Source organism: Hyposmocoma kahamanoa, unplaced genomic scaffold (assembly GCF_003589595.1).
Source record: "Hyposmocoma kahamanoa isolate Upper Pololo Valley unplaced genomic scaffold, ASM358959v1 102, whole genome shotgun sequence".
In the NCBI taxonomy this organism is placed as follows: domain Eukaryota; kingdom Metazoa; phylum Arthropoda; class Insecta; order Lepidoptera; family Cosmopterigidae; genus Hyposmocoma; species Hyposmocoma kahamanoa.
In genome coordinates, this window is record NW_020653337.1 from 16,448,290 (window position 1) to 16,473,979 (window position 25,690).

At 36.1% G+C, this 25,690-nt stretch overlaps 1 protein-coding gene across 3 annotated transcripts in view; it reads right to left on the reverse strand.

The window, feature by feature from the left end:
- Positions 1-3,090: 3,090 nt before the first annotated feature.
- LOC113237402 (myosin-VIIa) overlaps positions 3,091-25,690 on the reverse strand; it is a 60,000-nt gene continuing 37,400 nt past the window's right edge. Inside the window, exons 3-15 of one of the 3 annotated variants that reach the window (XM_026473855.1) lie at positions 23,045-23,305; positions 22,306-22,584; positions 21,839-22,123; positions 20,127-21,722; positions 19,778-20,005; positions 8,461-8,700; positions 8,119-8,283; positions 7,655-7,939; positions 5,252-7,574; positions 5,106-5,200; positions 4,764-4,963; positions 4,299-4,566; positions 3,091-3,467 (exon numbers count right to left, since the gene is read on the reverse strand). In XM_026473855.1, the coding sequence (XP_026329640.1) occupies positions 3,261-3,467; positions 4,299-4,566; positions 4,764-4,963; positions 5,106-5,200; positions 5,252-7,574; positions 7,655-7,939; positions 8,119-8,283; positions 8,461-8,700; positions 19,778-20,005; positions 20,127-21,722; positions 21,839-22,123; positions 22,306-22,584; positions 23,045-23,305 (6,432 nt within the window). In that variant the 3' untranslated portion in view covers positions 3,091-3,260. Of the gene's footprint in view, positions 3,468-4,298; positions 4,567-4,763; positions 4,964-5,105; positions 7,575-7,654; positions 7,940-8,118; positions 8,284-8,460; positions 8,701-19,777; positions 20,006-20,126; positions 21,723-21,838; positions 22,124-22,305; positions 22,585-23,044; positions 23,306-25,690 lie in introns of all 3 variants that reach the window. The other 2 variants (XM_026473847.1, XM_026473864.1) reach the window with 2 other exon arrangements.

The following is a 25,690-nucleotide window of genomic DNA, read 5'->3' on the forward strand; positions in this document are numbered from 1 at the left end:
GGGCGTCACTGGTGGACCCGGACTTGGGAATAAACTCGCCGGGATTTTAAGTCAGTTAAGTTTGAATAGCATAAATTTTTAGTAGCAGTAGAGCTCCCTGTAAAAGAGTTCCTTGCCTATTTCTACCGCCTAGTGTTAATATGAGCATTATTGCATTCCAGTTTTGAAAGGTAACGGTGCTGGTAAAATTATAGGCACATGGGACTTATTAACTTATGTCTCAAGGTGACAAACGCAGTGGCAGTGCCCCGCAAATATTTGTGATTTAAATCTCTGAGTGGCACTGCAATTTTTATGGACAGGCGTGTCGCTTACCACCAGGCGCACGAAAACAATCAGCTTAATACCTAGTATTTTGAAATACATAATATATCAAACACAACCTTCATGTGGCCGACTTACGTCTTCTCCGGTGTGGGTTGCAGGGGGGCCATGACCCCAGTCGGCACAGCAATGAAGGCGGCGGCGAGCTCCAACTAATAATTTTTGTTTTACTTGAAATTAGAAAATAAATTCCACTATTTGAGAAAACGATATTCTGAACAACACAAAGATGGCGCCGACAGGCTAACATAAAAACAATCGAGCCGAGTCTGCCCGAACGATACTTTTGTAATTTATCTGCCTCCGTGGCCGAACGGTTACCATGCCCGACTGCCACGCAGAGGTCCCAGGTTCGATTCCCGGGCCGGGAGAATTATTTGTATGGCCTACATTTTTTTCTCTCGTGAGTTTGGGTGTAATTTGTGGTTGTCTGTGTGTCCATGGCACTCGCGACACAGGGTTTCCCTAGTGCGGGGCTATGTTGAGTGTGTACGTTATTATTATTATTATAATTGTGAAAATAGAGAGATCAATAAATTTAAGATTGGTCTAAAGAGTAGAGTAGTAAAGCAATGGTTGGCCCTGGGCGGCAGAATCAGCACTACGCCATTGGTGCCACGAAGAAAATGTGGAAGAAGAAAGAACATGTAAAGAGTTTAGGTAAATGCAAATGTAAACATTACAATTTAACGCAAATGATGCTCCTGTTTTGTATGTCGTTACTAAAAAGTGAGGTATTTAAGGGTTGAACAACACTTGTGCATGGCAGCGCATGCACGAGGCTTTTCCTTTTATGTGGACTTAGGTTGCTAATACTTTGTAGCAAAGTATATATGTAAAATTAAATTAGTGAAATAAAACGCAACAAATAGATTGTGACTCATGTTTACAACCACTCACAAATGCAACATTTTGACTTTTAAAGCGAATAAAACAAGGATATTGTCTTCGTACTCATGGCATGCTTCGACAATTATACACGTAACTTAGTTCCCTTACTGCTACAATAAATACATTGCTTTTAAACAGTTAAATAATATTATCGTACCATGTTCTATCTAAGTAATTTTTACTACTGTTGTTTTGAAATTTAAATTCGGGTGTATTTTTTGCCATCTACAGACATAAAACTTGTAAAACACTGTTTATTATTTGCTAAGACGCTTCCGACTTTTTAACATTTTCAATGAATAGTTTCATTTTCCGTAGAGTTAAAAGATATTCCTGGTTTTGAATTGGCCAACGTGCTCAAATTGTAGTAGATCATTGAAATATGGCTTCCCACGCTATCAAAATAAAATTTAATCCGACGAGAGCTGGATAACCTATTTATTGGCAGTCAAAAAAATAGCCAGGAAACACAGATAAGCCTAGTTTACTACATAAGCAAACTTTTCAGCACTGTGCATTGCATAACGAAGAAATGTAGGACAATCCTAATTATTCGTACCTAAAACTTTCAAATGTTGAAAGTACCTCATTATAATATAATTTTAGATATATTGTAATGAGAATTGTATAATAGGCTGATTTACAAAACGGTGCTGTGTTTTAGGGTCTAAGAATATCTTTTAAACGATGAATTTTACTTAGATTGAACATACTATAATGTAACACTATGTTAGCTGATTAAAATGATTTAAACATATATAATAAATATGTATATAAAATACCTAACCTTCGTGTTTGATACAATAAACGCTTCCTTTATTTTGTATTCCCTTTCATTCTAAACTTATTAAGCAAATAGGCACTTATTTAAGGCAACAATAGCTAAAGAAAGTTATAAATGAAAATTTATCTTTGCTTAATTTAAAAAACATTTAACAGATCTTTTTTAGTTTTACTCCCAAGTAAAAAAAATATACCCATGATTCACGTTATTTTTAATTAAAAAAAAGTGATTTTTATTTCCTCTATGTCATAATCGAAAAACAGTTTTAAGTACAAATGTCGTAGAGCAATAATTGTTAATATTTCGGGAAAATTGTACTTAAATACACATTCGATTATGTAAAATATACGTAAGTTATAATGTCCTTAACTAAACTACAAATAAAATACAATATTTGAATATGTATAAGCAATCGAGTAACATCTACGATTTTTTTATAAATAGCTATAAAAATATTTCATTTACTTATATCTTATGTTTTGTTACGGACGGATTACATAATAATCTACGCACAAATTGTTAATGCTATTCCGAAGCAAATTCTAAAAGCTAGGCAAAGTTATTGTTCTTTGAAGCCGTGACAAATTTAAACTATTACAAAAATCTATAGCACGACTTAGCACATTGTAAGATTAATGCGCATTAGGGGGTCAGCACACGGAATCACCTTGAAGTCGTCAGAAAATGCTGTGCAAGGTGCCTGTGATTCGTCTATCGTCGACAATGACTTTTTCGCTCCTATTGCATAACACAAATATTCTTTTGACCGGTTAGTTCGCTCATTACGCGCTTAATCTGATGACGTCAACAAAAGAACCATTCCTTTACTAAAGTTAAGCTTAGGACGCCTTCAAAGTAAACTCTTGTAGAAGCGCTGCAGTGACGCTATAGCACGTCTGTAGCGCTTCAGTAATTGTTAGTTCACTAATTGTGATTTGCAGTCACAATTAGTGATTAGATTTGCAGTCATAGTTAGTGGCGCGCGCCTGGTCACGATAGTGGCGGCGCAAATGCGTTTCTAAGTATTGTATGAAAATTAGTAGTGGCGCGGTTGCAGCGCCACTGCAGCGCTTATATAAGCCCTGTAATTTAAAGGCGCCCTTAGGCTTAACGGTGCATGGTAGCAATATAATTTCCGAGTAAAGAATACTAAACGTAATTACTTGTTAACTTTAACATATATAGCAATCTAGTACTGAAATCATCAACAGAAATTATGTTTTCTACTCACGCCAAACTTTTAGAGATTTTGCCAAAAAAATTACTTAACCCTCATTGACCGTTGTTTGTTCATATTGGTCAGCATCAGGGAGATGTATGACGTCAAAAGATCGTCCATTTTGTAGCCGAGTGATGTCTCACAAAGGAGCTTTGAGCCTCGCACCAAGTTCCCGATTGTCATGTGGAAATACGTATTGCCGGATGACCAGTTCGATATTCTAGTGAAAGGGTGGGTAACCAGAATGTCCTGAAAAGAAGGTATTGAAATTTAATAAAAGGCAGAAGTATAGAGTGTTATTTGTGAAATATTAACGCCATTTGTAATTATCACTTAGATATATAATCATACATAATCAATAACTTTCGTTCCATGGCTTTTAATAATTCATCATATTTTACTTTCGTACACAAATAAAAAAATAAGTAGATCCCTCTAAACGGTGATTATACTGTGCGGGAACAAAAGAAAGCGGTAGCATAAATACAAGTCCGAAGACGCTTGCACGTTTGAACTGCTACCAAATACAGATCTAAAAAGTGTCAGATAGTACAACAAAAGCTTAAAAGTTTAGGTTTGGTAAAATTATTATTATGTTTCGTAAAAAGTCATGACATAAAAGTTGTTGTTTATGATATTAGCAATATAACCCCGCTAGGTTGTGAGTATTTTACAAATAACCCTATAAATAACTCCGTCTATTGAAACATCGTTCCTTTAACTGTTATAATATCCATTAAAAAATCATTTCGGTTTAGCAGGTCACATCTTCAATTAATTAAGTTCATATAAAAAAAACCTAGTCATTCGACTATTAGTGGAGAATGTTAGCTTTTGAAAACTAAGTAAGATTGTGTCTTACCCATTTACGACAAAAATGAGAAAAGAGACGACATATGTTTGAATTTCATGTAAAATATTCCAGTCAAAGTGTATTTGCAACTTTGAGGACATTTTTTGATTGTTACTAGTGACAAACAAGTAACTTCTACCAATACCACAGTGATTAAGTTAATACTACAATGATTAAGTAGGTGCAATCAACCTTAGATTAAATCTGAACTGGACAATAACGTGTACCTTTGTTTGAGGATGGATCAAACTAACACCGTGTTTGTTGATAGCAATCAACAATAGTTCAGGGTAGTTTGGCTCCGTGGTCTGCTTGACTTCGAAGAACGCTGAGCCAAACGTTGGCCACCGGTAGATGACTTTCAGGAAGGTGATCTTTGCATCTTCCGGCGTCATACCAGCATCTTGGTTGTATGACGCTACGATCGCACGCTTCCAATCGGCTGAACTCTGCATCTTTATCAGATCTGCCGGTATCAGCTCACGTAGCATTTGACTAAAATAGGACAATGAGTATAAATACTTTTGAGAACGGTAAAATCACGCTTAGGTATATACCTGTGGAATTCAGAAGTTATTGCAATATCCACTATTACGATTGACCTCAGTTGCTACTGGCCATTACTGGCACTAACAGCTTTTTAAAAGACTTGTAGGTTTCCATAAAACATATGATTTTGTATTGACACTTACGGAATGCTTTGTAGTTCCTGTTTATTGTCCCCGAATCTGGCTCGATATGCCAAGGCTGCAAGTCTAGCCGCCTCTTCTCTTCCACATCGATGGTACCCACGCAACAGCTTTGGTAGCTCCTGATGGAAGTGGAAGATCACATCCGCGGCGCGATCTTTGCCCGGAACCGTGTTTGTCCACAATTTTTTCATAAAGAATACCTGCAAATTATTAGTCATAATACTTATCACAGGATTAAATGCGTAAAAATACGATCCTTAAAAACGACCTTGAAAATCAATTAGCGCTAATCCGTGTATTTAGTTTTTAAAATCGATAATATTTCAAATGATCAAATCGTACCTGATAAGTAAATTGAGGCGTGATACCGTCGCGTGTAGGTCGGGCCTTTTTGATCCAATCAGTGAGATGCCGCACGAAGTCAAAGAAAAAGTCGCCTTCCGGAACCGATATCACCTTATCGGCTATTTTAACAAACAAACTAAAACCTTCACTAGATCTGAGATTCAGTCTCTGCGCTATATTCTGGCAAAAGTCTTTCGCTCTCGTTGACGAGTCTACTTCGAACGCTTCATCAGTATCGTCAGGAAAATACACCTTATGGAATATTTGCGTCGTCTTGTGCTGTATAGCCTCGACTTCCACTTGATGCGGAGGGTACTTTCTCTGTCCGTTTCTTAAAGTTTTTTGAAGTCTTTGGAGTGAATCTTGAGCAATTGGATATCTTCTAGTTCTAAGGAAAAGTGTTAACTCCCTGAGCAGACCCTGACTACACGCAAACAATCCTGTGGCTAACCACATAAGCTCCCAACCTCTTTCCTCGGACATTCTATTACGATTATCAGTTAATTGCTTCATTAGTTGACAGTAAATTTCATCTCTCAATATTTCGTGTTTCAGCGGTCCGTCGAAAATGTGGTCAGTGTATTCATTGCCAATACGTGGTCTCTTAGAAGGAAGGTCTCCCATGTATTTCAATATAGCAGTAAAAGCGAAACATGCCTCCTCAGCCAGTTCCTCTTTCGCTTGCAACTTTTTTAGTAAGGGCTGTTTTATTGGTTCTCTACAATGTCTCCACAATTCTTCTGTGCCGCCTCGTTTGGCTGTTGATAAGGTAAGAGCCTTAGAGACAGTGCGCTTTGGTGGTAATCTAAAGTGATCCATCGCATATTCTAACAAAGTGTGCGGTTTGTCTCTGTTCTCAGTTCCATTCAAAGTAGTAGCTGCCACACGTCTTCCATGTTGAGCGCCTTCCTGACAGAATAATGTCAGTATATCGGGTGGAGGCTTGGTCAACGCAGGCAACACATATACTGTTTCTGCTGGGAAATCGCCCCTTTCCATACTCCTTTCACATCGGCCAATACACCATCCGTTGTTCAAAACAGACTCTCCAGTGCTGTCCTCTTCCAAAATAATCAGATCTCCTTTTTGGAATGTCAAGAAACTCGATCCTTCTCCCGGAGCTTTGTAGTCTTGTAACGCGATTACAAACTTAGATCGCTTTTTCAATCCCTCCAAGAAATATACAACCAAATCTCTGATATCTTCTGCATTAGGACTCTGAAAGGTAAACTCTTCGCCGCGAACTGTCGATAAGCTGAATGTTTGAGTGAACACTTTATTAGTTTTCTGACTTGAAACTGTAGTAATCTCTGGGAAGGAAAGCTCTAGTAGAACCTGTTCCTGATCATCAACAACATAAACTCCAGTCCAGTTCACAGCAATAATGACATCGTTTTTCGGCAGATTTGGCCCAGAGTTTCTGTATGCCTCATAAAATCTAGAGAACAGAAGAGGCCACTTGAATTTTGCGTAACTTACCACATCTTCTTTGACTCGATAAGCGGGAACTTTCTCTTTTACATAGTAACTCTTTTTATATGCTTGGACTACAAGAGCGCCCCATCTATCCACCGCCTTTTCGACACCTGTCAAGCAGTAGTCAGGTATGTAATTTGGAAGTAAAGTGTACAATCGTTCTGTATTCATGTCCTGGCCGTACTCGATGTAGTATTGTTGTGCAGCGATCATAGCTAGATCCTCTTCCTTGTCACATCTGTACTCTCCAAACTTCACACCCCTAACCACTTGTTGGTAAATAAGATTTGTCGCTACTTGGTCTTCCGTAGGGTCATGCCATGGAGCAAATATTTCTTTCCGGAAGAACAGTCGCCATGGTGCATTTCTTTCCTGTGCTCCCTGCTCCTTTGCATACTGTTCACATTGCGATATAGCATCCATTACGTGGTCTCCACCGCTTCCCAGTGAGCTTACTTTGTCAAACAAAGCAATGTACAAGGAAAAACCAAATTGATCTCGCAAACCAATTTTATCAGATAACTGATTGCATAATTCTCTTGCTGTTGTAGCTGAATCAGCGAGTAGTGTCTTTGTATTGCCATCCATGAATGTTATGGGTAGCATTATGGGCTTTTTAGATTTTGTAGCTTGGAGTTCTAACCACGACGGAGGCTGGTTTCTTGTCCCATTGTTGAAAGTCCTCTTCAGACGATCTTCACAGTATGGGGCATAACCTGGAGGGCCTTCTCTTATGAAAGCTCTCAGGTAATTAACGAACTTCTCGCTCGGGGCGAAACATCCGACACACAGTGAGAGTAAAATCCATCCTCTAGCGTGAGAGGATTTTGATGGATTATTTGTCAACTGTTTACAAATTTGGCAGTAAATTTCGTCTCTTAATTCTGCGCGGAGTATACCGTGGCCTATAATGAAATGGAGTTTTTCTAAGTTTGATGTTGGTCGTGACTCCAACCACGATTGATAGCTATCAGCTGTGTATTCTTCGTCCTGAAACCAGAAGTTACCAATTCCAAAATTACTATTGTTAATAATTTTGTAACAAAATCTAATAACAGAAATGAACTGACCTGTAATTTTCTTCTAACATCTTCTCCAAGTTTGTTCTTTCTCTTTAAAGTAAGTGACACCAACTTATGCCTGATAGACCTTGGTTTCTGTTTATTCAAGTACGCATCAGGGTCTACGCCCATCATTTGCGCCTCCTGGAACTCTTTGGACTTAATGAAATTCCGACCAAGTGTGGCTGTGACTTTTGACATGACAGAAGTGTTGTCTCTATCCATAGTATGGTACCTGGGCTCAGGGAGGTCTCCAGTAAAGCGTAATATAGTTATCCATAATGCTTGTGCAGCCTAAAAAATACAATTACGATTATAAATGGCTTGTTATTAATTGCTATTAAGCTGATAACGATTTTCTGCAAAGTCAAATTTGCATAAAATCATCAGGTAGGTATTCTTTTATCTGTACGTGATAATTATTTGTTTGTCTGCAAAGTTTATACTCTGTTCGTTTATCACATTTCTCTTACCAATTGATCTCCTTGTGTTTGAAGCGGTAGCAATGGGTGCTTTAAAGGCTTCCTGGAGTATTGATGCGTGACGTTTCCTTGGAAATAAGTGGCTGCAAACTTCTGGAACTTGAATTCGGACAGATCTTCCTCATCTTCTGATGTTGTTTGCATTGGTGTCACCGTCTGGAAAATAGTGACATATTTTAAAAATTAATCAAGGTTCCACTTGCAGATATTTATCTTTTCAATTATATATAATTAAGACGTCAAATAGCAATATGAACCGTATTGGGCACTTATTATATCGACCTATAGTGTAAAGTTAGTACGTAAACCTTCAAAAAACAAATAATGAAATACCTCTTGTTGATCTGCTCTCAGCTGCGGTAAATCACTAAAGACAGACGTGTCTTTCGGCGCGGGCGCCTCACTACTTGAGTCCGGCAGGAAGTCAAACATGGCTTCCACAAGCTTGCTATCATCTACGGGCTCGTCCTGCTTCCGAGCTGCTTCTTGGACAAGTGCTCGTTTTGCTTCTAGCTGACGTTTCTCTTCTAGGGCCAGTTCAGCTTCGCGTCGTTCTAGCTCGTACATGCGCTCCTGCGAAATTTTGCGTTTTAGGTTAATAAAAAACAATTATGACGTGATTTTTCCAGCGATGGAAATTGCTATTGAGCACCTATTTTTCCTAAGCTAAAAATGCATGAATTTATGCTTCTAAAGCGGCAAACCAATGTACCAAATAAATTAATAGTTTTATAAATTACATGTGAAGGCGGTAACGGATGTCCAAAAGTGGTAAATGTTTGTGATAGTGCCATTTTTGCGTCCTAATTATTTCGCGGTTATTTTAACTCTGGCAAATATTCAAAATATAAGTTCACACCAAGTTAATTAACAATTCATCAAAAATTGCTAACATCAGAACCTGTTTTTGTCCAATTACAAATAAAATTAAGACCGTAGTAATTATACATTGTTACCTACCATGTTTAGGATATTAAGTTGCTGGTTTTTATTAGTTATCTAAAATTTAACATTCTTTTATAAGTACTTACTAAACGGAATCTGTATAAAAAAATGCTTAGGTGATTGTAACGACGAGTAATTAAATGACGAGTTCTTTGGTTTCCATGATGGCTATACATTGGTAATGATACTACTTTTTGTAATCGCGTATATATATTTGTTTCATTTGTCAAACAAACCAACGTTTCAGGCTCTTCTTGTCACGGCTGACTTATTTCATGTTAGGTACTAGTCATCGAACCGCCCCATTCTGAACCATAATTACAAAAATAATCAACTCTTACCTACTTTACTTTTAATTGACCAAAAACATCTTTGTTCTATCGAATTCTTAGGTTTTCGCGATTGTTACACATAGGAAATGAAACTATTTTTCCCGATTTAAATCGCGTATATTTGTTTTCTCAAACAAACAACGTTTTGGGCCGTTTTGGGGGTCTACTCTTCTCCGTCCACGTCAAATAAGTAATACTCGACCAAATCAAAGGACAATGTCAATTATGAAGCTTCATTCGCGTCATGGGTCTTTTAATTACGTCGAGTACCTATTACTTATTTGACAGTGATTGTTTCGGATCCATGTCGGACGGAGAACGAGAGCGCAGGGCCAGGTCCCATGGTCACGGTTGACTACTTTTTGTTTTTAAATTTTTTATTAAATTGATATTTAATTATTTCTTGTGTGACATTACTCCACTATTTTGTTATAATTATTAATACAAAGATCGAACACTCAGAAAAAATTCCTTCGATCCGGCCGGATTCGAACCGACGTCTTCTAGCATCACGTGTCAGATACCAACTAAGCCACGGAACGAACCAGCGGACCTCACGAATTTTTCTATGTGTTTGTTGTCGTGTCTATGTCGAATTTTTCTATGTGTTTGTATATTGGTTTTTCAACGACTTTTTAGCCGAAGCGCGTATGAGAAATCTTAAGTATTATGTCACTCAGTTAGATACCTTTACAGTTACCAGTCCTGGCTAGAGATGTCGCTATTCAGTGTATTTAAATTTTTTATTCAATCAATATTCAAATTTTTTTGCCAATGACCATTGCTTTGTTTGAAAAAATGAAGTAGACGTGATTTTAGATATAATCCAGATCCATTCGGTTAATCATTTTATACCATTATTCAATTTGGTCTCCTGATTCTTCTGTACTGATTCGTTTTAAAATATTTCCTTTTATCAGTAAAATTTCAAACTAAAATAATTTTGTTACATATAGGAAATGAAACTATTTTTCCGGATTTAAATCGCGTATATTTGTTTTTTCAAACAAACCAATGTTTCCTGTACAGGTCCCATGGTCCCGGTTGATTGAATTTTGTCGAAATTATAAGAAGCATCCGACATAAAAGGGTCACAATATCACTATTAATTGAAAATTAGATAGCCGTAAAACTGAGGCCTAAATACTATAATTTCAGAAAATCAATTCTCCACGGAGAAATAGGCAACAAGAGACTAATCTGTAAGTTGAAACATTTACGCGATTAGTGAAGAGCGTACTATAACATAAGTACGTAATACTTGTCAAGTTACTAACGTTCAAGTATCTGTTGAATCATAAAATAATTTTCTAAGTCATTTAATATTACCAACTAATACATAATTATGTTATACCATACATATATGAACGTAGCAATAACCATCAAGAAAAAAATAAGAAATTACTACTTGCAGGTACCTAGAGCTCAACTCTCACTATAACTTGTTTATTAGCAGAAATACTGGTCTTTAACAAAAACTCGTAAGCAGTGAAACTTAAAGGGCTTAGTCATTAAAGTACCTGCATCAATTTAAGCCATATTTGTTTTCATACAGTGATTATTATTGATTTTGATTACTGGAGAAATCAGTTAGAGTTTGTTACAAATTTTGTGAACTTTAAATTTAAAGGTAAAAGAAGGTACCTAAATTCACTCGTGCCGAGCATGGAATCAGGGGCAATTACGGGGCCACTTTTGAATTTATGTGGCACTCTTGGTGTAATAAGGCTACATCTGCAAAATGACTTTTGAGAACAGAAGTTTAACGACTACGTAGCAAGTTATTCGATAACTTTTTTATGCTTAAATAGGAGAGTTGTAAAATGTGTTATTTTTATGACTCGTGGCTTTATTATATCAATGATGTAGTGTTGAACTAAAGGACTTATACAACTCCATTATTTTTCAAATAAAGATACTTTCAAGTTTTATAAACTAGGAAATATGTTAATTTCGTAAGGTAATATATAAAAAATACCATATACAGTGTTTTTTTTTTTAATGGGACAGTATGGGGAAATGCGAAACCATAGAAAATACAAGGAAACTGTCTTAGGGCCATTAAGTTTTTTCTTGTGAAAACAATTTTGGCATAGTCAATGTTTATATCTTTATATTTCCCCATACTGTCCCATTTAAAAAAAAAACACTGTATAGTTCTAACTTCGAGTTACATGCTTCGTACTCGATACACGATTAATGCAAGAATTGATCTATTAAAAATCTCGTACAGTTACCTGCGTATTGACACTTACTTGATCTATGAAGAGTATATTTTTAACATAATGAAGATCGACGCCTATATCACCGCACACGCATTTCGACCACATATTTAACATTTTTATAATACGATTTAAAAAAATTAAACATACAAAAATAGTGGAAGAATCCACTTTTCTTGTATTATTGACATTTTGCAAAATGCGTTTTAATTGTTAGACAATATACAACATTTCATTATTTTGTTTAACAAAAAGAGTTTGCAATATGTGTCTTAGATTTTAGTTATAAAAAAACTCACAGCTCTTTGTTTAACTCTACCCTTATTATGTTTATCACTGCATATTGCATTTTATATCACTGCATATTGCATTAAAATACTATTTCAAACGCAAGAGACCTATGTATTTATTTTTAGAGCCCTATATACAACACGTCTGCCTGTAACCACAAGTTAATAGATAGTGTAATGTTCATGTTACGATACCAGATATTAGGGATTATCCAACCGTGGTTAAACCACTGGTAAAATTGTAACATGTTGTGGAACCACTGTTACTAGACGTTTTGTAACATGTGTGATTGATTGACCGATACATAATATAAGATGTAATAGTAGATCCACCCTTATACCTAAAGGATATTTGGTTGATTTTCATTGCCTGAATCATTTCAAAAAATAAATCTAAACATACGAGAAGAGTTTATAAGTTTTTGCGATTGTTACACACAGGAAATGAAAACATCATTTTGGAATTTAAATCTCTTATACATATATTTGCTTTTTCAAATACGCTTTCAAGGCGCTTTACAGGTCTCATGATCACGGTCATATCTGTCAGTCAATTCCAATGGGCAGCACTCGCGAAAGCCTAACAAAAACCATGGGACATGTAAAGGGTTCGAAATGTTAGTTTGTTTGAAAAAGAAATAAACGCGATTAAGATCCGAAAAAAATATTTTAATTTCCTAAAAAAAATTTAAAATTTTGTCTTTGAAACCTGATGTCTAAGAGTTATTTGGTGGTTGAGTGATGCTCGTTATGTATGGATTGTATGGAGTAATTAAGTATATGACGTCACAGACAAATTTTGCTATTATTGCGTAACTCGTTTGTGAAACCTGTAACGATTTTATTTTCAACGAATTTCAATTCTGTCTTCACATTTGATCATTTATTTTTAACCAACTTCAAAAGGAAACCGCTTTCGCTAACCGATTTAAATAAAACTTGGCAAAAACTTATATGATATACAAACTTAGTATATAAATTTAGATGCAAATCCATAAATTTTTGTGGCCGGTTTTATTACAAAAAAGTTATAATTATTTAATGCTAATGAAACACACAATTTTTTCATACTCGTCAAATACCCTATTAGTGAGTGATTATATATCTAGTGTTGTTGATAGGTATAGTCCGCTGACAGGTTATTGGCAGCGTGCAATGTTTAGCGACGGGGAAAAATATCTTGTCAATGTTTTTTTTTCATAAAACTACGCCTATCACTCACGTGGCCAGTGCGCGTCTAGCCGCCTAACAAAGTTTTACTAAGGGCTCCTGGAAATTAGACGCTAGTAATTTTAATTCACTAATTGGTGAGTGGAAAAGTGGCGTGCGTGTCACGACAGTGGCGCTGCAACTGCGCCTCTAAATATTGTATGAAAATAAGCAGTGGTGCGGCTGCAGCGCCATGGTATCACCATTGCAACGTTTCTATAAGCGTCTAATTTTAAGGCACCCTTAGACTATGACATGGTGTAAAACTTGAAATCAACAGGAGAAATATTTCCCACATGGTGTATATTTTCAGCATGATATCTATCAACTATTTTGAAAAAAAAAAAACGATTTAAGAATTAAAACAAAGAAAAATGTTCCTATTGTATTCCAATGTTCACTTAGCTTCATTAAATTGGAAATAAAGATACAAAGATCGAACACTCAGAAAAAATTCCTTCGATCCGGCCGGATTCGAACCGACGTCTTCTTGCATACCGTGTCAGACGCTATACCAACTAAGCCACGGAACGAACCAACGGACCTCACGAATTTTTCTATGTGCTTGCGTCGTGTCTTTGTACTTGGTCTTTCAATGACTTTTTAGTCGTAGCGCCATCTATGAGAAATCTATGACAGATTTATCACCCAGTTAGTACCTTTACAGCTACCAGTCCTGGCGAGAGATGTCACTATTCACTGTATTAATTAAATTTATATTGAATTGATATTAAATTATTTATATATATTATATATATTTATATCTGTATATATAATAATTATAACAACTAGTGGAGTAATTTCACAAAAAATAATTGAATATCAATTCAATATAAATTTAATAAAGATACAATTAATAAATCACCAGGACACTCTTGTTTACTAAAACACTCTTGTACATTCACTTTCTAACCGACTTCAAAATCTTGGAGGTATTCAATTCGACCGTATGTTTTTTTGTGTTGATGTTACATTTGTAAGTCGATTTTGATGATTCCTTTTTTGTTGAAATGGGGGTATCTCATTAGTGATCCCTTTCAAATTTAAAGAAATTATTCCACCTTTTAAGTGTATCAAATTAAGGGGTGAATCCAGTTTATTGAATATCAATCACTTGTCCTTAACCGATTTCAATAAGTTTTATTTAAATTGGTGAGCACATATTTATTTATTGTCTTCGGGTTAACAACAGTACACTTTTATATAGAATTACAATACAGAAAATATAAATAGAGTGAAACTAATTATAGTTAACCACATCTTAAAATGATAACAGTTAAAAAGAAAGAATGGAATTGAAGAAGCAGTTGATTATGCACCATGACTATGGAGGGTGTGCTTGTGTGGGATGTGTTTGTGTGAGATTTGTTTGTGAGGGGTTAGTATGTGTAAGGTTTATGTAATGTTGTGCAATGTGACATGTTTATGTATATAACATATTATACTAAAGATGTAAGTTCCAATGAAAATAAAATCTTACGGTCACCTAGAACTGATCTGATGAGAAGAACTCCGCAACAGAGTAGCAGCTACCCTGTGCTAGGCTCATGTTATTCGTTTTGACGAGAACTTCCTAGTAACGGACACAGCGGAACCGGATAAGTAAACTTTTGAGGTCAGTTTTTGAGAAAAAAATATATTATTCTGATTATTAGTGATAGTAAATTAATAGCTAATATTAATACCTAATTAATTAATTAGGATGTACTTAAAAACGAATGACACAGGTAATTTAAAAAATTAAACTACACAAACAAAAAGAAAATATGAATCTAGAAATTTCAACGAACACAGCTCAACGATTTGTTGTTAACTAACAATTATTAAAATAAGATATCATCAATTTGAAGTGATTGTCGTTTTCTACAATCTCGAGATAATCGAGCGGCATTCTTCTTCATCTTTTAGTGTTATCTTTGCACTCTAAAGGAAAATTTCCATACGTTTCCAGAGCAATCGCATACAAGATATTTTCCAAACAATCAATAAGTAAATTTACGAAACATTCACAACGTGATGCTGTTACTTTTTTATGGCGAATATGTATCGATAAGATAGCGTTTTGAATTATAATCGTAGTTCGGCAACGTCTGCCATATTGATTTTTTGCTGGCATTTTTTTGTCTATTACACTCAAGGTTTTTCGATTTACGTGAATATAATAACTTAAAAGCAATTACATTAATGCAAACAGGTTTACCGTATTGCATTATCTTTTTTTACTTCGCCTTGATCGCGATCTTTGCCTTTATTTTACCAAAATCTTCCTACACTCTAAACGGCAACCATATAAATCAGATAGATAAAAAGAAATCAATCAATGTTTCAATACTTATGCTCTTGATTGATAATAAAGCAACTCCTTAAAAATTAATTTTACAATTAATCATTGACGTAAGTAAAACTACCTAATCATTTAATTAATTTGATATGGCTACGAATCGGGTGTACCAACATTCACCATTTCACTACCATCAGTTGATATTGCGATTGAGCGATGAAGCCTCGATTATTACAATATTTTTTTTCATATTTTTGAAAATAATCCATTAGTTTGGTGTTATTAATGATATAAAGATTGAACAAACGCAAACAAAAATTCCTTGGATCCAACTGGATTCGAAAGAGCACCTGTTAGTCAAACCGGGACCATTATAGCTACCAGAGCCTGAGTGAAGAACTTATGGCGCTACGGCAAAAAACTGTTTAAATACAAAACAGAGATCGGTAAAAAGCACGTAAAGTAATTCTGAGGTCTGCTGATTCGTTCCTTATCTCGGTTGGAGAGCGGTTAGCCTCGGTCTGGCAAACAGGTGCTGGTTCAAATGAAGCCTGATCGAAGAAATTTTCCTTGTGTTCCTTCCATCTATGTATCATTAAATTTTTATATTACATCTTCATTAAGCGTACTTTACCCTTTTGTTATACATAAATATAAAAAAGATACATGATTTAATGGAGCTCAGAGCCGTCAAATTAGTAAAATTAAAGCGTAACATTAAACTACATAATATAGGTAGGTAATCAAGCCATTTTTCGGATTTCAATCGCTTATATTTGTTTTACAAACAAACAAACGTTTCGGACCATTTACAGATCCCATGGTCACAGCTGACTGGTTCTAAATCGAAAGGAAAAATAGTGTTATGTTAAATAGTGTTATGTGTAACAACCGCGAAAACCTGAGAACTCGATATTATTAAATTTGTATCATGACGACATTTACGAGAATGAGTGAAAATTTCAAACCTCTAGATTTTTGAGAATATACCTAATTCTGTTTTTCATCTATATCTATAAGTTTAATTAGCATTTTTCCGAATCGAGAATGTAGCCGATTTAGTAGAATTACGATTAAGTAAAAGGATTTGCCAATCTTCGAGTATTTTGTTTCCAAAAGGAGATCGTAGCTAACCACGCCCATTATTTTTTTGACCCTATTTATATAATAAAAATGTAATCTAGTCATGTACAAGCAAAGTGCGAGTTGCACAAAAAAGAACCCTTAATGCGGTAAGGTGTCAACATTGTTGATAGTACATATTGTGTAATACTAATAAAACGCTCGTCCTTTATGAAAATTATAATCCATCTTTTCATTTCGACTATGAAATCGGGTAAACATGAGCAAAACTTTTTTACGTAAATATACGAACTTTTCAAATTTTCCATTCTAAAACGAACTTCACGTCGAAGTCGTTGTTATATTCTCGTTAAAATAAGTAAATTTGTGAATGATAATAACAATAATGTGGTGCAACAAACGATTCGACAAAATGTTAGCATCCACAAACAAAATTGCCAAATAAAAGTTTGTTTCGGAATACAAATTTTCGTGACTTTAAAGATTTCTTTTCGCTTTCGATTACTACGACGATCAGTTAAAAACTGTTTACACTTTTTGCTACATCCTGTAAAGTTTGTATACATTAATACGTGCCTATACATTTAATTGTATGAGGTGATATTATCTTTGTTTTACATATTCCGTGTAATCTGTTTTTAATAAAATACAAAGTTCATTCGTTCTTATAATTCATATTATAAAAGTCGCAATTTGACGTTGCTAATGCTTGTTTGATGTTGTTTTGGTCTTTATCTTTCTCTGTTGAGTAAAGGTGTTCCTTTATTTGTGTCCTTTATCTTTACACAAAAATTATTTAAAAAATTGTACAGATTGCTTAGATAAATTATAACGTACAGTCTTGTTTACTTCGATGTTTTGTCGATTATTTATCTATCTATTTACTTTATCTAATAGAAAGACCAAGAGCTTAAAACTAAATTAAATAATAACAACTCAAAGTCAATTACAGATCGCCGCAAATAGAAATGTAATACCAAGGTTCCTTGGTGCGCAATTTAACTAACCTATTACGTAAACAGATAACTGCAGTTATATACTATGAGTCAAAGAAGTGTCCACTCAGTGCTCTCCTTGCCGGAATCGCACTTGTACTGAAAAGATTCAGACCAAAAGTATTACATAGAGTGTTAAAATTATTGATTGCACGCCACATAAACTCGTTTTACCTGTAATTAGTACGAGCTGAGGGTAAAACCAAAAGTGAATTGTTGTTTAAATACTTAGAGGTATGACGATGCTGACCTCCTTCGTCGTCATCTTTCCTTTTTATTGCCCTCATTACTGGTGGCCACTTATTTTTAAAATTTTGAATCTGTCTCGAATTCCCTGTCGCGTTACTATTCTTACGTTGCTAGGTACGTTCCGTCGTCACTTTCATCAATTCTCAAAACGAGAGGACATACTCATAAATCACTCTCGTGTAAAACTCAAACATCCCGTGATTTACTGTTTAATCCATGTTAAATAATATAAATATACGTAAATGTACAGCCCCTTTTGCGGCAATGTTGTCTGGATTGTTTAGTAGAGAATGTTTTATATTAATTATAACGCGCACACACTCATAGCCCCTGACTAGGGAAACCCTGTATCGCGGGTGCCATGGACATATACATAGACAACCACAAATTGCACCCAAACTCACGAGAGAAACAATCTCTCCCGACACGGGAATCGAACCCGGGACCTCTGCGTGGTAACCGATCGGTCACAGAGGCAGTTAAAAATATTAATTGTACTTTAATGTATCATTTTATTATTTTATTGTTGTCATTTCTACATTTACATAAATTATGTGAACTGAGCCTTTCTTTTCTTTCGCTAAGGCTAAGCTACAGAGGGAACTTTCAGTGATATTTGTGATATCAATTCCGGACAGTCAATTGAGCTTGATCCTATTTTTATTAAAAATATTAGGTCACTAATATCGTTTTGTTTTAACGCTAACATCGATTTTGTAATAATTGGCAGAATCCATATTACAAGGCTGTTTGGGTTATTAATAAAACTCATCTCAGCCTTTCGCAGTTCACTGTTGTCCCCTAACCGTCTAACTTAAAAATCGGCCCTGGCATTAAAATCAAATCCTATGCATTTCCAAAATCATTAGTGGACTTCATAAACTGAAACATCGTGAATGGGTCTCAAAATACATCTACAGTAATTCACATTTCATTTTAAACCCAATTTTATAAAAAGAAAACAGATTATAAAACTAATAAAACCCAATTTTATGACCCCTTTTTCTCCCAGATTTATATAGTTTGAACTAAATGCGAGTGTAGAACACCGGTGGGGCAAAAATATGTACAGTCTTAGAGGAAACATTAAAAAAAATTAAGTAGGTATGTGCTTTTCGTCTGAATAAACATTTATAATGTTTAAAAATTGTAACTAACCGACTTAGTCGTTCGTTAATACCATATACAAGACACATTTTAAAATAATCACCAACGACATAGTTTATTCGTTACGAAGTTATTGGATTTTAATTTTATTTCGTTTTTATTTTTTTACTTCAATTATCCGCCATATTAGTTGAACTAGGGATTCTTTAGTTCTCATTTATACACTCTAAAGTTATCACAAATTAATTCTATAGATTGATGTAATTATCAGCCAATTAGGAGGTTAGTTTAGTACCCGGATAAAAGCCAAAATAGTGGTGATCACAATAACAATAATACCTCTTCCAAGTTGTATTACGATAGTACGATGGTCAATCACCCGTAATAGCTATTAGTACAATAGAAATTTGTATACATATATTGTATATATTGCATTTATAGATGTATCACCTTTGCATTATTTTGACAATGACTTCGGATTTCTGTATTAAGAAGCTCGTCGTTATTTGATTTCCGCGGGGATTGGTGTCATAAACAGTGCGTGTTGCACTTTGTTAGTGAACGAACTAGTAAATCAGAAAAATAATAAGAGTAATTTTTAAGCTAATTTTCTCCAGCTAAAGGTATTCGTGTATCATCTTGAAATATTACATAATGTTTCAGAGTACTACACTCACATATTAAGTAAGTAATACTTCATGAAAATATTCTATAACATTTATATAATTAAAATTGCCACCGAAATTAGATAGAGAAAATTAACCTAAAGATTACTTTTTTAATTATTAAGTCTTTTCACGCCTAAACATTTTTCACGGCTTCCTTTTTCGCAATAACAATACCATCCATGTGCTATCAAACATACGCATGTCTAATTACTAAACTGAAAAGAATAATTCTAAAGAGCCATTAATTTACTAATACATGAGCCACTTACACGATAGTTCTGTTCAGCGATCTCTTTGGCCCGCGTGTTCCCCTGGTGCTGCAGCCGTTGCTCTTCCTGTCTGCGCAGGCGCAGCGCCTCAGTATGCGCCAGTGCGTCTTGTCGCATGCGGCGGTAGCGGCGCATCGCGATCAATCGACGCACGTGATTTTGAATCTTGACGATCGCCCACATCTTGTGCCCGTATTGACGACGTACCAAGTAACCCCGTGCCGCTGCCTGTGTAGAGTTTTAATGTGAATCACAAAAGAGTATTTTCATGTGAATTTAACTATCTTAAAATTGTTTTTTTTATAGAATATACGCTGTACGCTGAATTTTATGGTTTTGCTACACTTACTTGTAAAGAAACAATATGACCTCGCAAATGTCTAAAACGGTGAGCCAAGACTCTCGCTCGGATTAACGCCTGCAGTCTTGCATAGCCAACTTTCATCTTATTATACCGGATCCTCTGCAGCTTGCCTCGCCAATGACGCTGAATCAAGACGGCGGCCGCTCTCATTCTGAGGAACCGTCGTCGGTATACCCATCCTCTAATAGACCTCTGAAGAATCAGAATCTTCCTCGTCAACACTCGGTCTCGTTCCTGCTCAAGGAAAAGATCGTGAGCATCTTTCAAGAACACTTTGGTGTGACCTAGTTGGTAATCAGACTTTCCAAGAACAGTTGCACAGATTTTTGCAGTCGCTTTTGTGCAATCAGTCTTATGCGCAGGCGGTACTCCAGGGATTAAAAATCTATATCTTTCTACGAAATCTTTAAACCCATGGCGAATAGGATAACCCGCCCTTCGAATTCGAATAGTTTCCATCATTCCAGAGTATCTCAGTTGCCGACAACACAAACCACGATCAAACATCATGGGCTTTTTGAATTCATTTGGTTTGATACATCTGATGAAAAAAGGTTGACATGTTCCTAATGTTCGCATCAATAGATCCAAAGATTTTTTGAACTGCGTTGACAAAGTTGGTGTTCGTTTCCGTGTCTCCGATCCCATCACAATGTCGTCCTGGAAAATATGCTGCAAAAACTTGTTTGTCGAAATATGAATTAACTGCAACAAATCTGCGCTAAATGTGTCTCGATTCTTCTCTAAAAATCCTCGTGTGTCGTAAAATACAACTCCTGCGAAATGGTTCAAACCGAAACTGGTATTGATGTCTGACTTGGGTTTGAGGTAGTTTCTGTGAAGCCCATGAGTTTTATGTAGCTTCGCCAACATGGTCTGGTCCGTACCTTTTGGGAACTTCGACTCTTCATCGATCAAAGCCATGATGTTTAATTGTTTCAATGCAATTAAATCTAAAGCGTCTTGATTATCAACAAACTCTATGTGTTGCCAATTAATACCTTCATGATTGTATTCCTCCTGCTCCAATTTGAATATGTGCCTTACGAAAAATTGTTGTAGATTTTCGTTTGCAAAGTTGATGCAAAACTGTTCAAAACTATTGTGATCGAAGTTTTCAAATCCAAATATGTCTAATACGCCAATGGCAGTTCGCATTGTGGATTTAGGTTTATAAATGGCAGTATTTATTTTCCTCACTATTGTTACAAACAATCGTCCATAAATACCTTTGACGAAGGCGTCTCGAATGTCTACTGACTGGTCTCTACTGAGAGTGGAAACCACGGTTTCCCCATGAGCAAATAGCGTTTTTCTAGTTAAAGCATCAATTAGAGACTGCACCGGTAGACCCAACAGATTTGCCACCCGCCTCACGTTTGCCTGCTCTGTAATTTCCGTGGCATCTAAATTGTCGACTACAGTGGCTTCATATTTGATGTTACCACAATGCAGAACTGCAGCTAGTAATTTTAGTATCTCCCATATTTCCGATTCTGTAAAAAGCAGCACTTTCATTGCAGATCTTATGTCGGCAAATTCTGCTACATCATCTCTACCTTCGCAAGTGAAACTGCCACCCTACAACAATAAGATACAATGATTTAGAACTTATGTAAGTAAAAAAAAATGTGTAAGTACGCGTTTTACATAATACATAATTAAGTTTTTCACTAATTTTAGGCCAATCAACGTACACCAGATAAATATCTATACTCCGACGGTTCTCCCAATTCCAGCTTCTTCTTTTCATCTTTTGACAGTCCAGCGAGGAGGCAATAGAAAATATGGTAGTTCCGCTCTTCAGCTCCTTGAAAAACTATTCTCGACTTTTCCAGAAGATATTGTTCTATCTTCGCACCCTCAATGACTCCGTTGTTATTGAAGTGGATGTCGATATATTTGCCGAAACGTGATGAATTGTCGTTTCTTACTGTTTTAGCATTACCAAACGCTTCTAGAATTGGATTCGCTTCCAAGATCTGAAATAATATAAGATAAAATTATATTTATTTTCTGAAATTCAAGAAATATCGTCGGTAATCTGTGAAATGAACATGATTAATCGTTTAATTATAATTCGTCTTAGGTTTTTCATTATTTAGGTTTTTCTCGTTAGGCTAGGTTACATTCTTCTCATTCTAAGTTAATAGATATTGAATACCTGTTGTTCTATCCAGGAATGTTTCCCACTGATAGCAGCAAGATACTGCAAAATCAACTTTGTTGACTCCGTCTTCCCGGCTCCCGATTCTCCACTGATCACGATGCACTGATCCTGGCTATAGCGGCGCATATGCGCATATGCATTGTCGCCGATTGCGAAGATATGTGGCGGCAGTTCACCGATTTTTCTTTCCTTGTATAATTTTATTTGGTCTGCTGTATAAATTGGGAGTATTTGATACGGGTTTACGGCTACTAAAATTGAGCCCGTGTATGTCTGCAAATGTAAAAATATGAAATTTAAAATACATTCTTATTTTTTAAGCCTTAGATTTGCATGGTCGCAGTTAGCATAGCAATTTCTTAACTTGTTGTTATATTCAGTTATTCTATTCATAATGTTTTTACCACGTTTATAAAAAATCGTCATTCAATAGCCACCAGGTTCATTGATGAGTAATATGATTGTTCGCAACGGTATTGTGAGTGTGTACTTTATGAATGGTTTGTTTGGCAATTGTCCATGTGTAAAGTTTAGAAATTAAAAATACCATTTTTACGTCTCACGTCTGAGCACGGGTCTCCTCTCCGGAGAGACTTTAGGCCATAGTCCGCCACACTGGCCCAGTGCGTGTCACACGTTTTCCGAGGTTTGTGAATCCTCTTCGACATGCAGATTTCATCGCGATGTTTTGACCAAACCAATGACAAAAAGACCAAAGGCATGAAATACTCACATAAATTAGATTCTCATTGTACCGAATCAGCAAATTTCTCAATATTCCAGCTTCATGTAAATCTCCCAGCGATATCATGTCTTCGACGCCGTGCACTGAGGTGGCGTGCATGGCTTTGATTCGTCTTTCTGGCGGCAGCCATTGCTCCTGGCCATCGTCGTCCCGGACCCTGATCCGGCGGCCCTCGGCTGCGAGCACTCGTGCGCCGATGGCCACGTCGAACTCGCGACCTGACACCGGCTCGATCCATATGTAGTCGCCCTGGAATTTACAACACAATTAGGTTAAAACAAGTTTTATTTTATTTTGGCTACGTCTGTTTCACAGATAACATAAAAAACAAAACAAAATATAAACAAACAATCAGAACAAAAAACAAGATCATTTGTTTCGTTTTTATCCTCCTAAGTCCCAGTAAAATCCAATGGGAAAAATACACAGTATGTACACAGTATATTGGGCGTTTTACTATACACTTTTGTTCCACTATCGCCTCCACTGCAACGGAACGAGATCCATCAATGTGTAGTTTAATGTACTGCCGTCTATACATTAAAATGTACTAAATAAAATTACATGCTACAGGCCCAAACAAGTATGCCCTCAGTTTTGTTTGAAATACCTACTTATGTATGTACCTTAAGGAATATAATATGGTGTCAAATTTTAATGCGATATTTTGATTGTATATGTATAATATATACGTATAATATACACTGGGCATTTACGTGATAATATTTTCTGGGTCTGAATCATTTTACGTATTATGTACATTTTGATGTACAGAGCCTCAGGAGGTTATTGAATTTCACAATGTTTTATCACCGTGACATTTAATTTTTTTTTGTGAAATAACTCTACTAGTTTGTTGTAATTATTAATACAAAGACCGAACACAAATAAAAATTCCTTCGACCCGACAGTACTTGAACCTGCGACCACGCTGTACCGTAGTATCGCTCTGCCAACTGAGCTACAGGTCGAGTTAGTACTTCGACTAAATTCTTCTGTGTGTCTGAAAGGTACTATGATAAATGAGTACATTGGTACACTAGGTAAATATATTTCTATACATGCTCTACATGACATATAATATTTGTATTGGTTATACTCCTATTCCAAGACAAATAAGGCTTTAACATAATACGAAACAAACAGCCACTTAAATATACATAAATAAATAAATGTAAATAAAATATTTACTATTACGTTGTCGATCTATTGCGTCCAAAAAACAAAATACAAGTTTCAATTGATTATGAAAACATTCTGAGAAAACCTGCACCCATCTACAAAGCAATTCAATCGTATGTGTGAAGTTCCCAATCCGAATTGGGCCTACGCGGGAACTACAGTTCAAGCCCTACCATTGTGAGGGAAGGCCTGTGTGCGGCAGTGGGAGCATATATAGGCTAACTATTGTTTACCCTTCATGTAAAACAGTGTTTCACCTATAAATTATTTGTATTTCTGTAACCCTACTCGAAATTAGTGAAGAGCGATTAGAGAAGAGGATTACATAAATAATTATCACTTGTTTTAACGAAGGAGCATATAGTAAGAAAACCTGCAGGATCAGTCCCTCTACCACGACTTTACTGTGACAGTTGTAGCTAAGCGTCCGCGTAAATTACTTCACTGTTGTATAGAAAATTATACAGCACCCTGAGCAGTCACAAGAAGAAACAACATTCTGTATACAAATATTTTACGCGGTCGCTAGCGAGAACTGCCACTGTAATCTCATGGTAGAGGCACAGAAGGCATAAATGCTTTTTTTTATGGTACCTAGTGACGGGACGAACAAGATGTGCGTAGTGGTAAGTGACACGCACGGAAGAAATATGTGGTCTGTCGTGACACGCCTGTCCATAGCAGTTGCAGTGCCACTCAGAAATTGAAATCGGAAAGGTGTGATGCCGCCACTACGCCCATCACCCTGAGACACGTAAGTTAACAAGTCCAATGTGCCTGTAATTTCACCAGCACCCTTAACCCTTCAAAGCCGGAACGCAGTAATATTCACATTATTGCTTGGCGGTAGAAAAAGGAAATGTGGTAGTACTTCCCTAGACGAACACTTTTACAAGGAGCTCTATAAAAATATAGTAAAAACTTGACGTCTCTCCCAATCTCATTATACCAGGCGTTTGGGTACACTGCGGCGTAAACCCGTGCCATCGTAATCAAACTTTATAAGGATTAATTTAATAATAATAATAACAACGCACACACTCAACATAGCCACGCACTAGGGAAACTCTGTGTCGCGGGTGCCATAGACACACACATAGAGAGAAATAAATGTAGGCCATACAAATATTTCTTCTGGTCCTGCAATCGAACCTGGGACCTCTGCGTGACAAATAGTAACCGTTCGGCCACTGAGGCAGTTACTAGGAAGAAAGAAGAAGTAGGTACATATAATAGAAAAACACCATTGAACTTTGAGATTTTTGTTCATGCACCTTACGAGGTGCGTAAGTTGACGTTGCTTGGTCAAAACGGCAAGAGAGAGTGTTTTATAGCATGTCCAATAAAATACAGCTATGTGTGCATCAATATGCAGGCATTGGACAGACCGGTTCAAGTATCGCGTAAAATGAATCCCGAAGTGGACAGTTGGCCTCACGTATCCGGAACAAG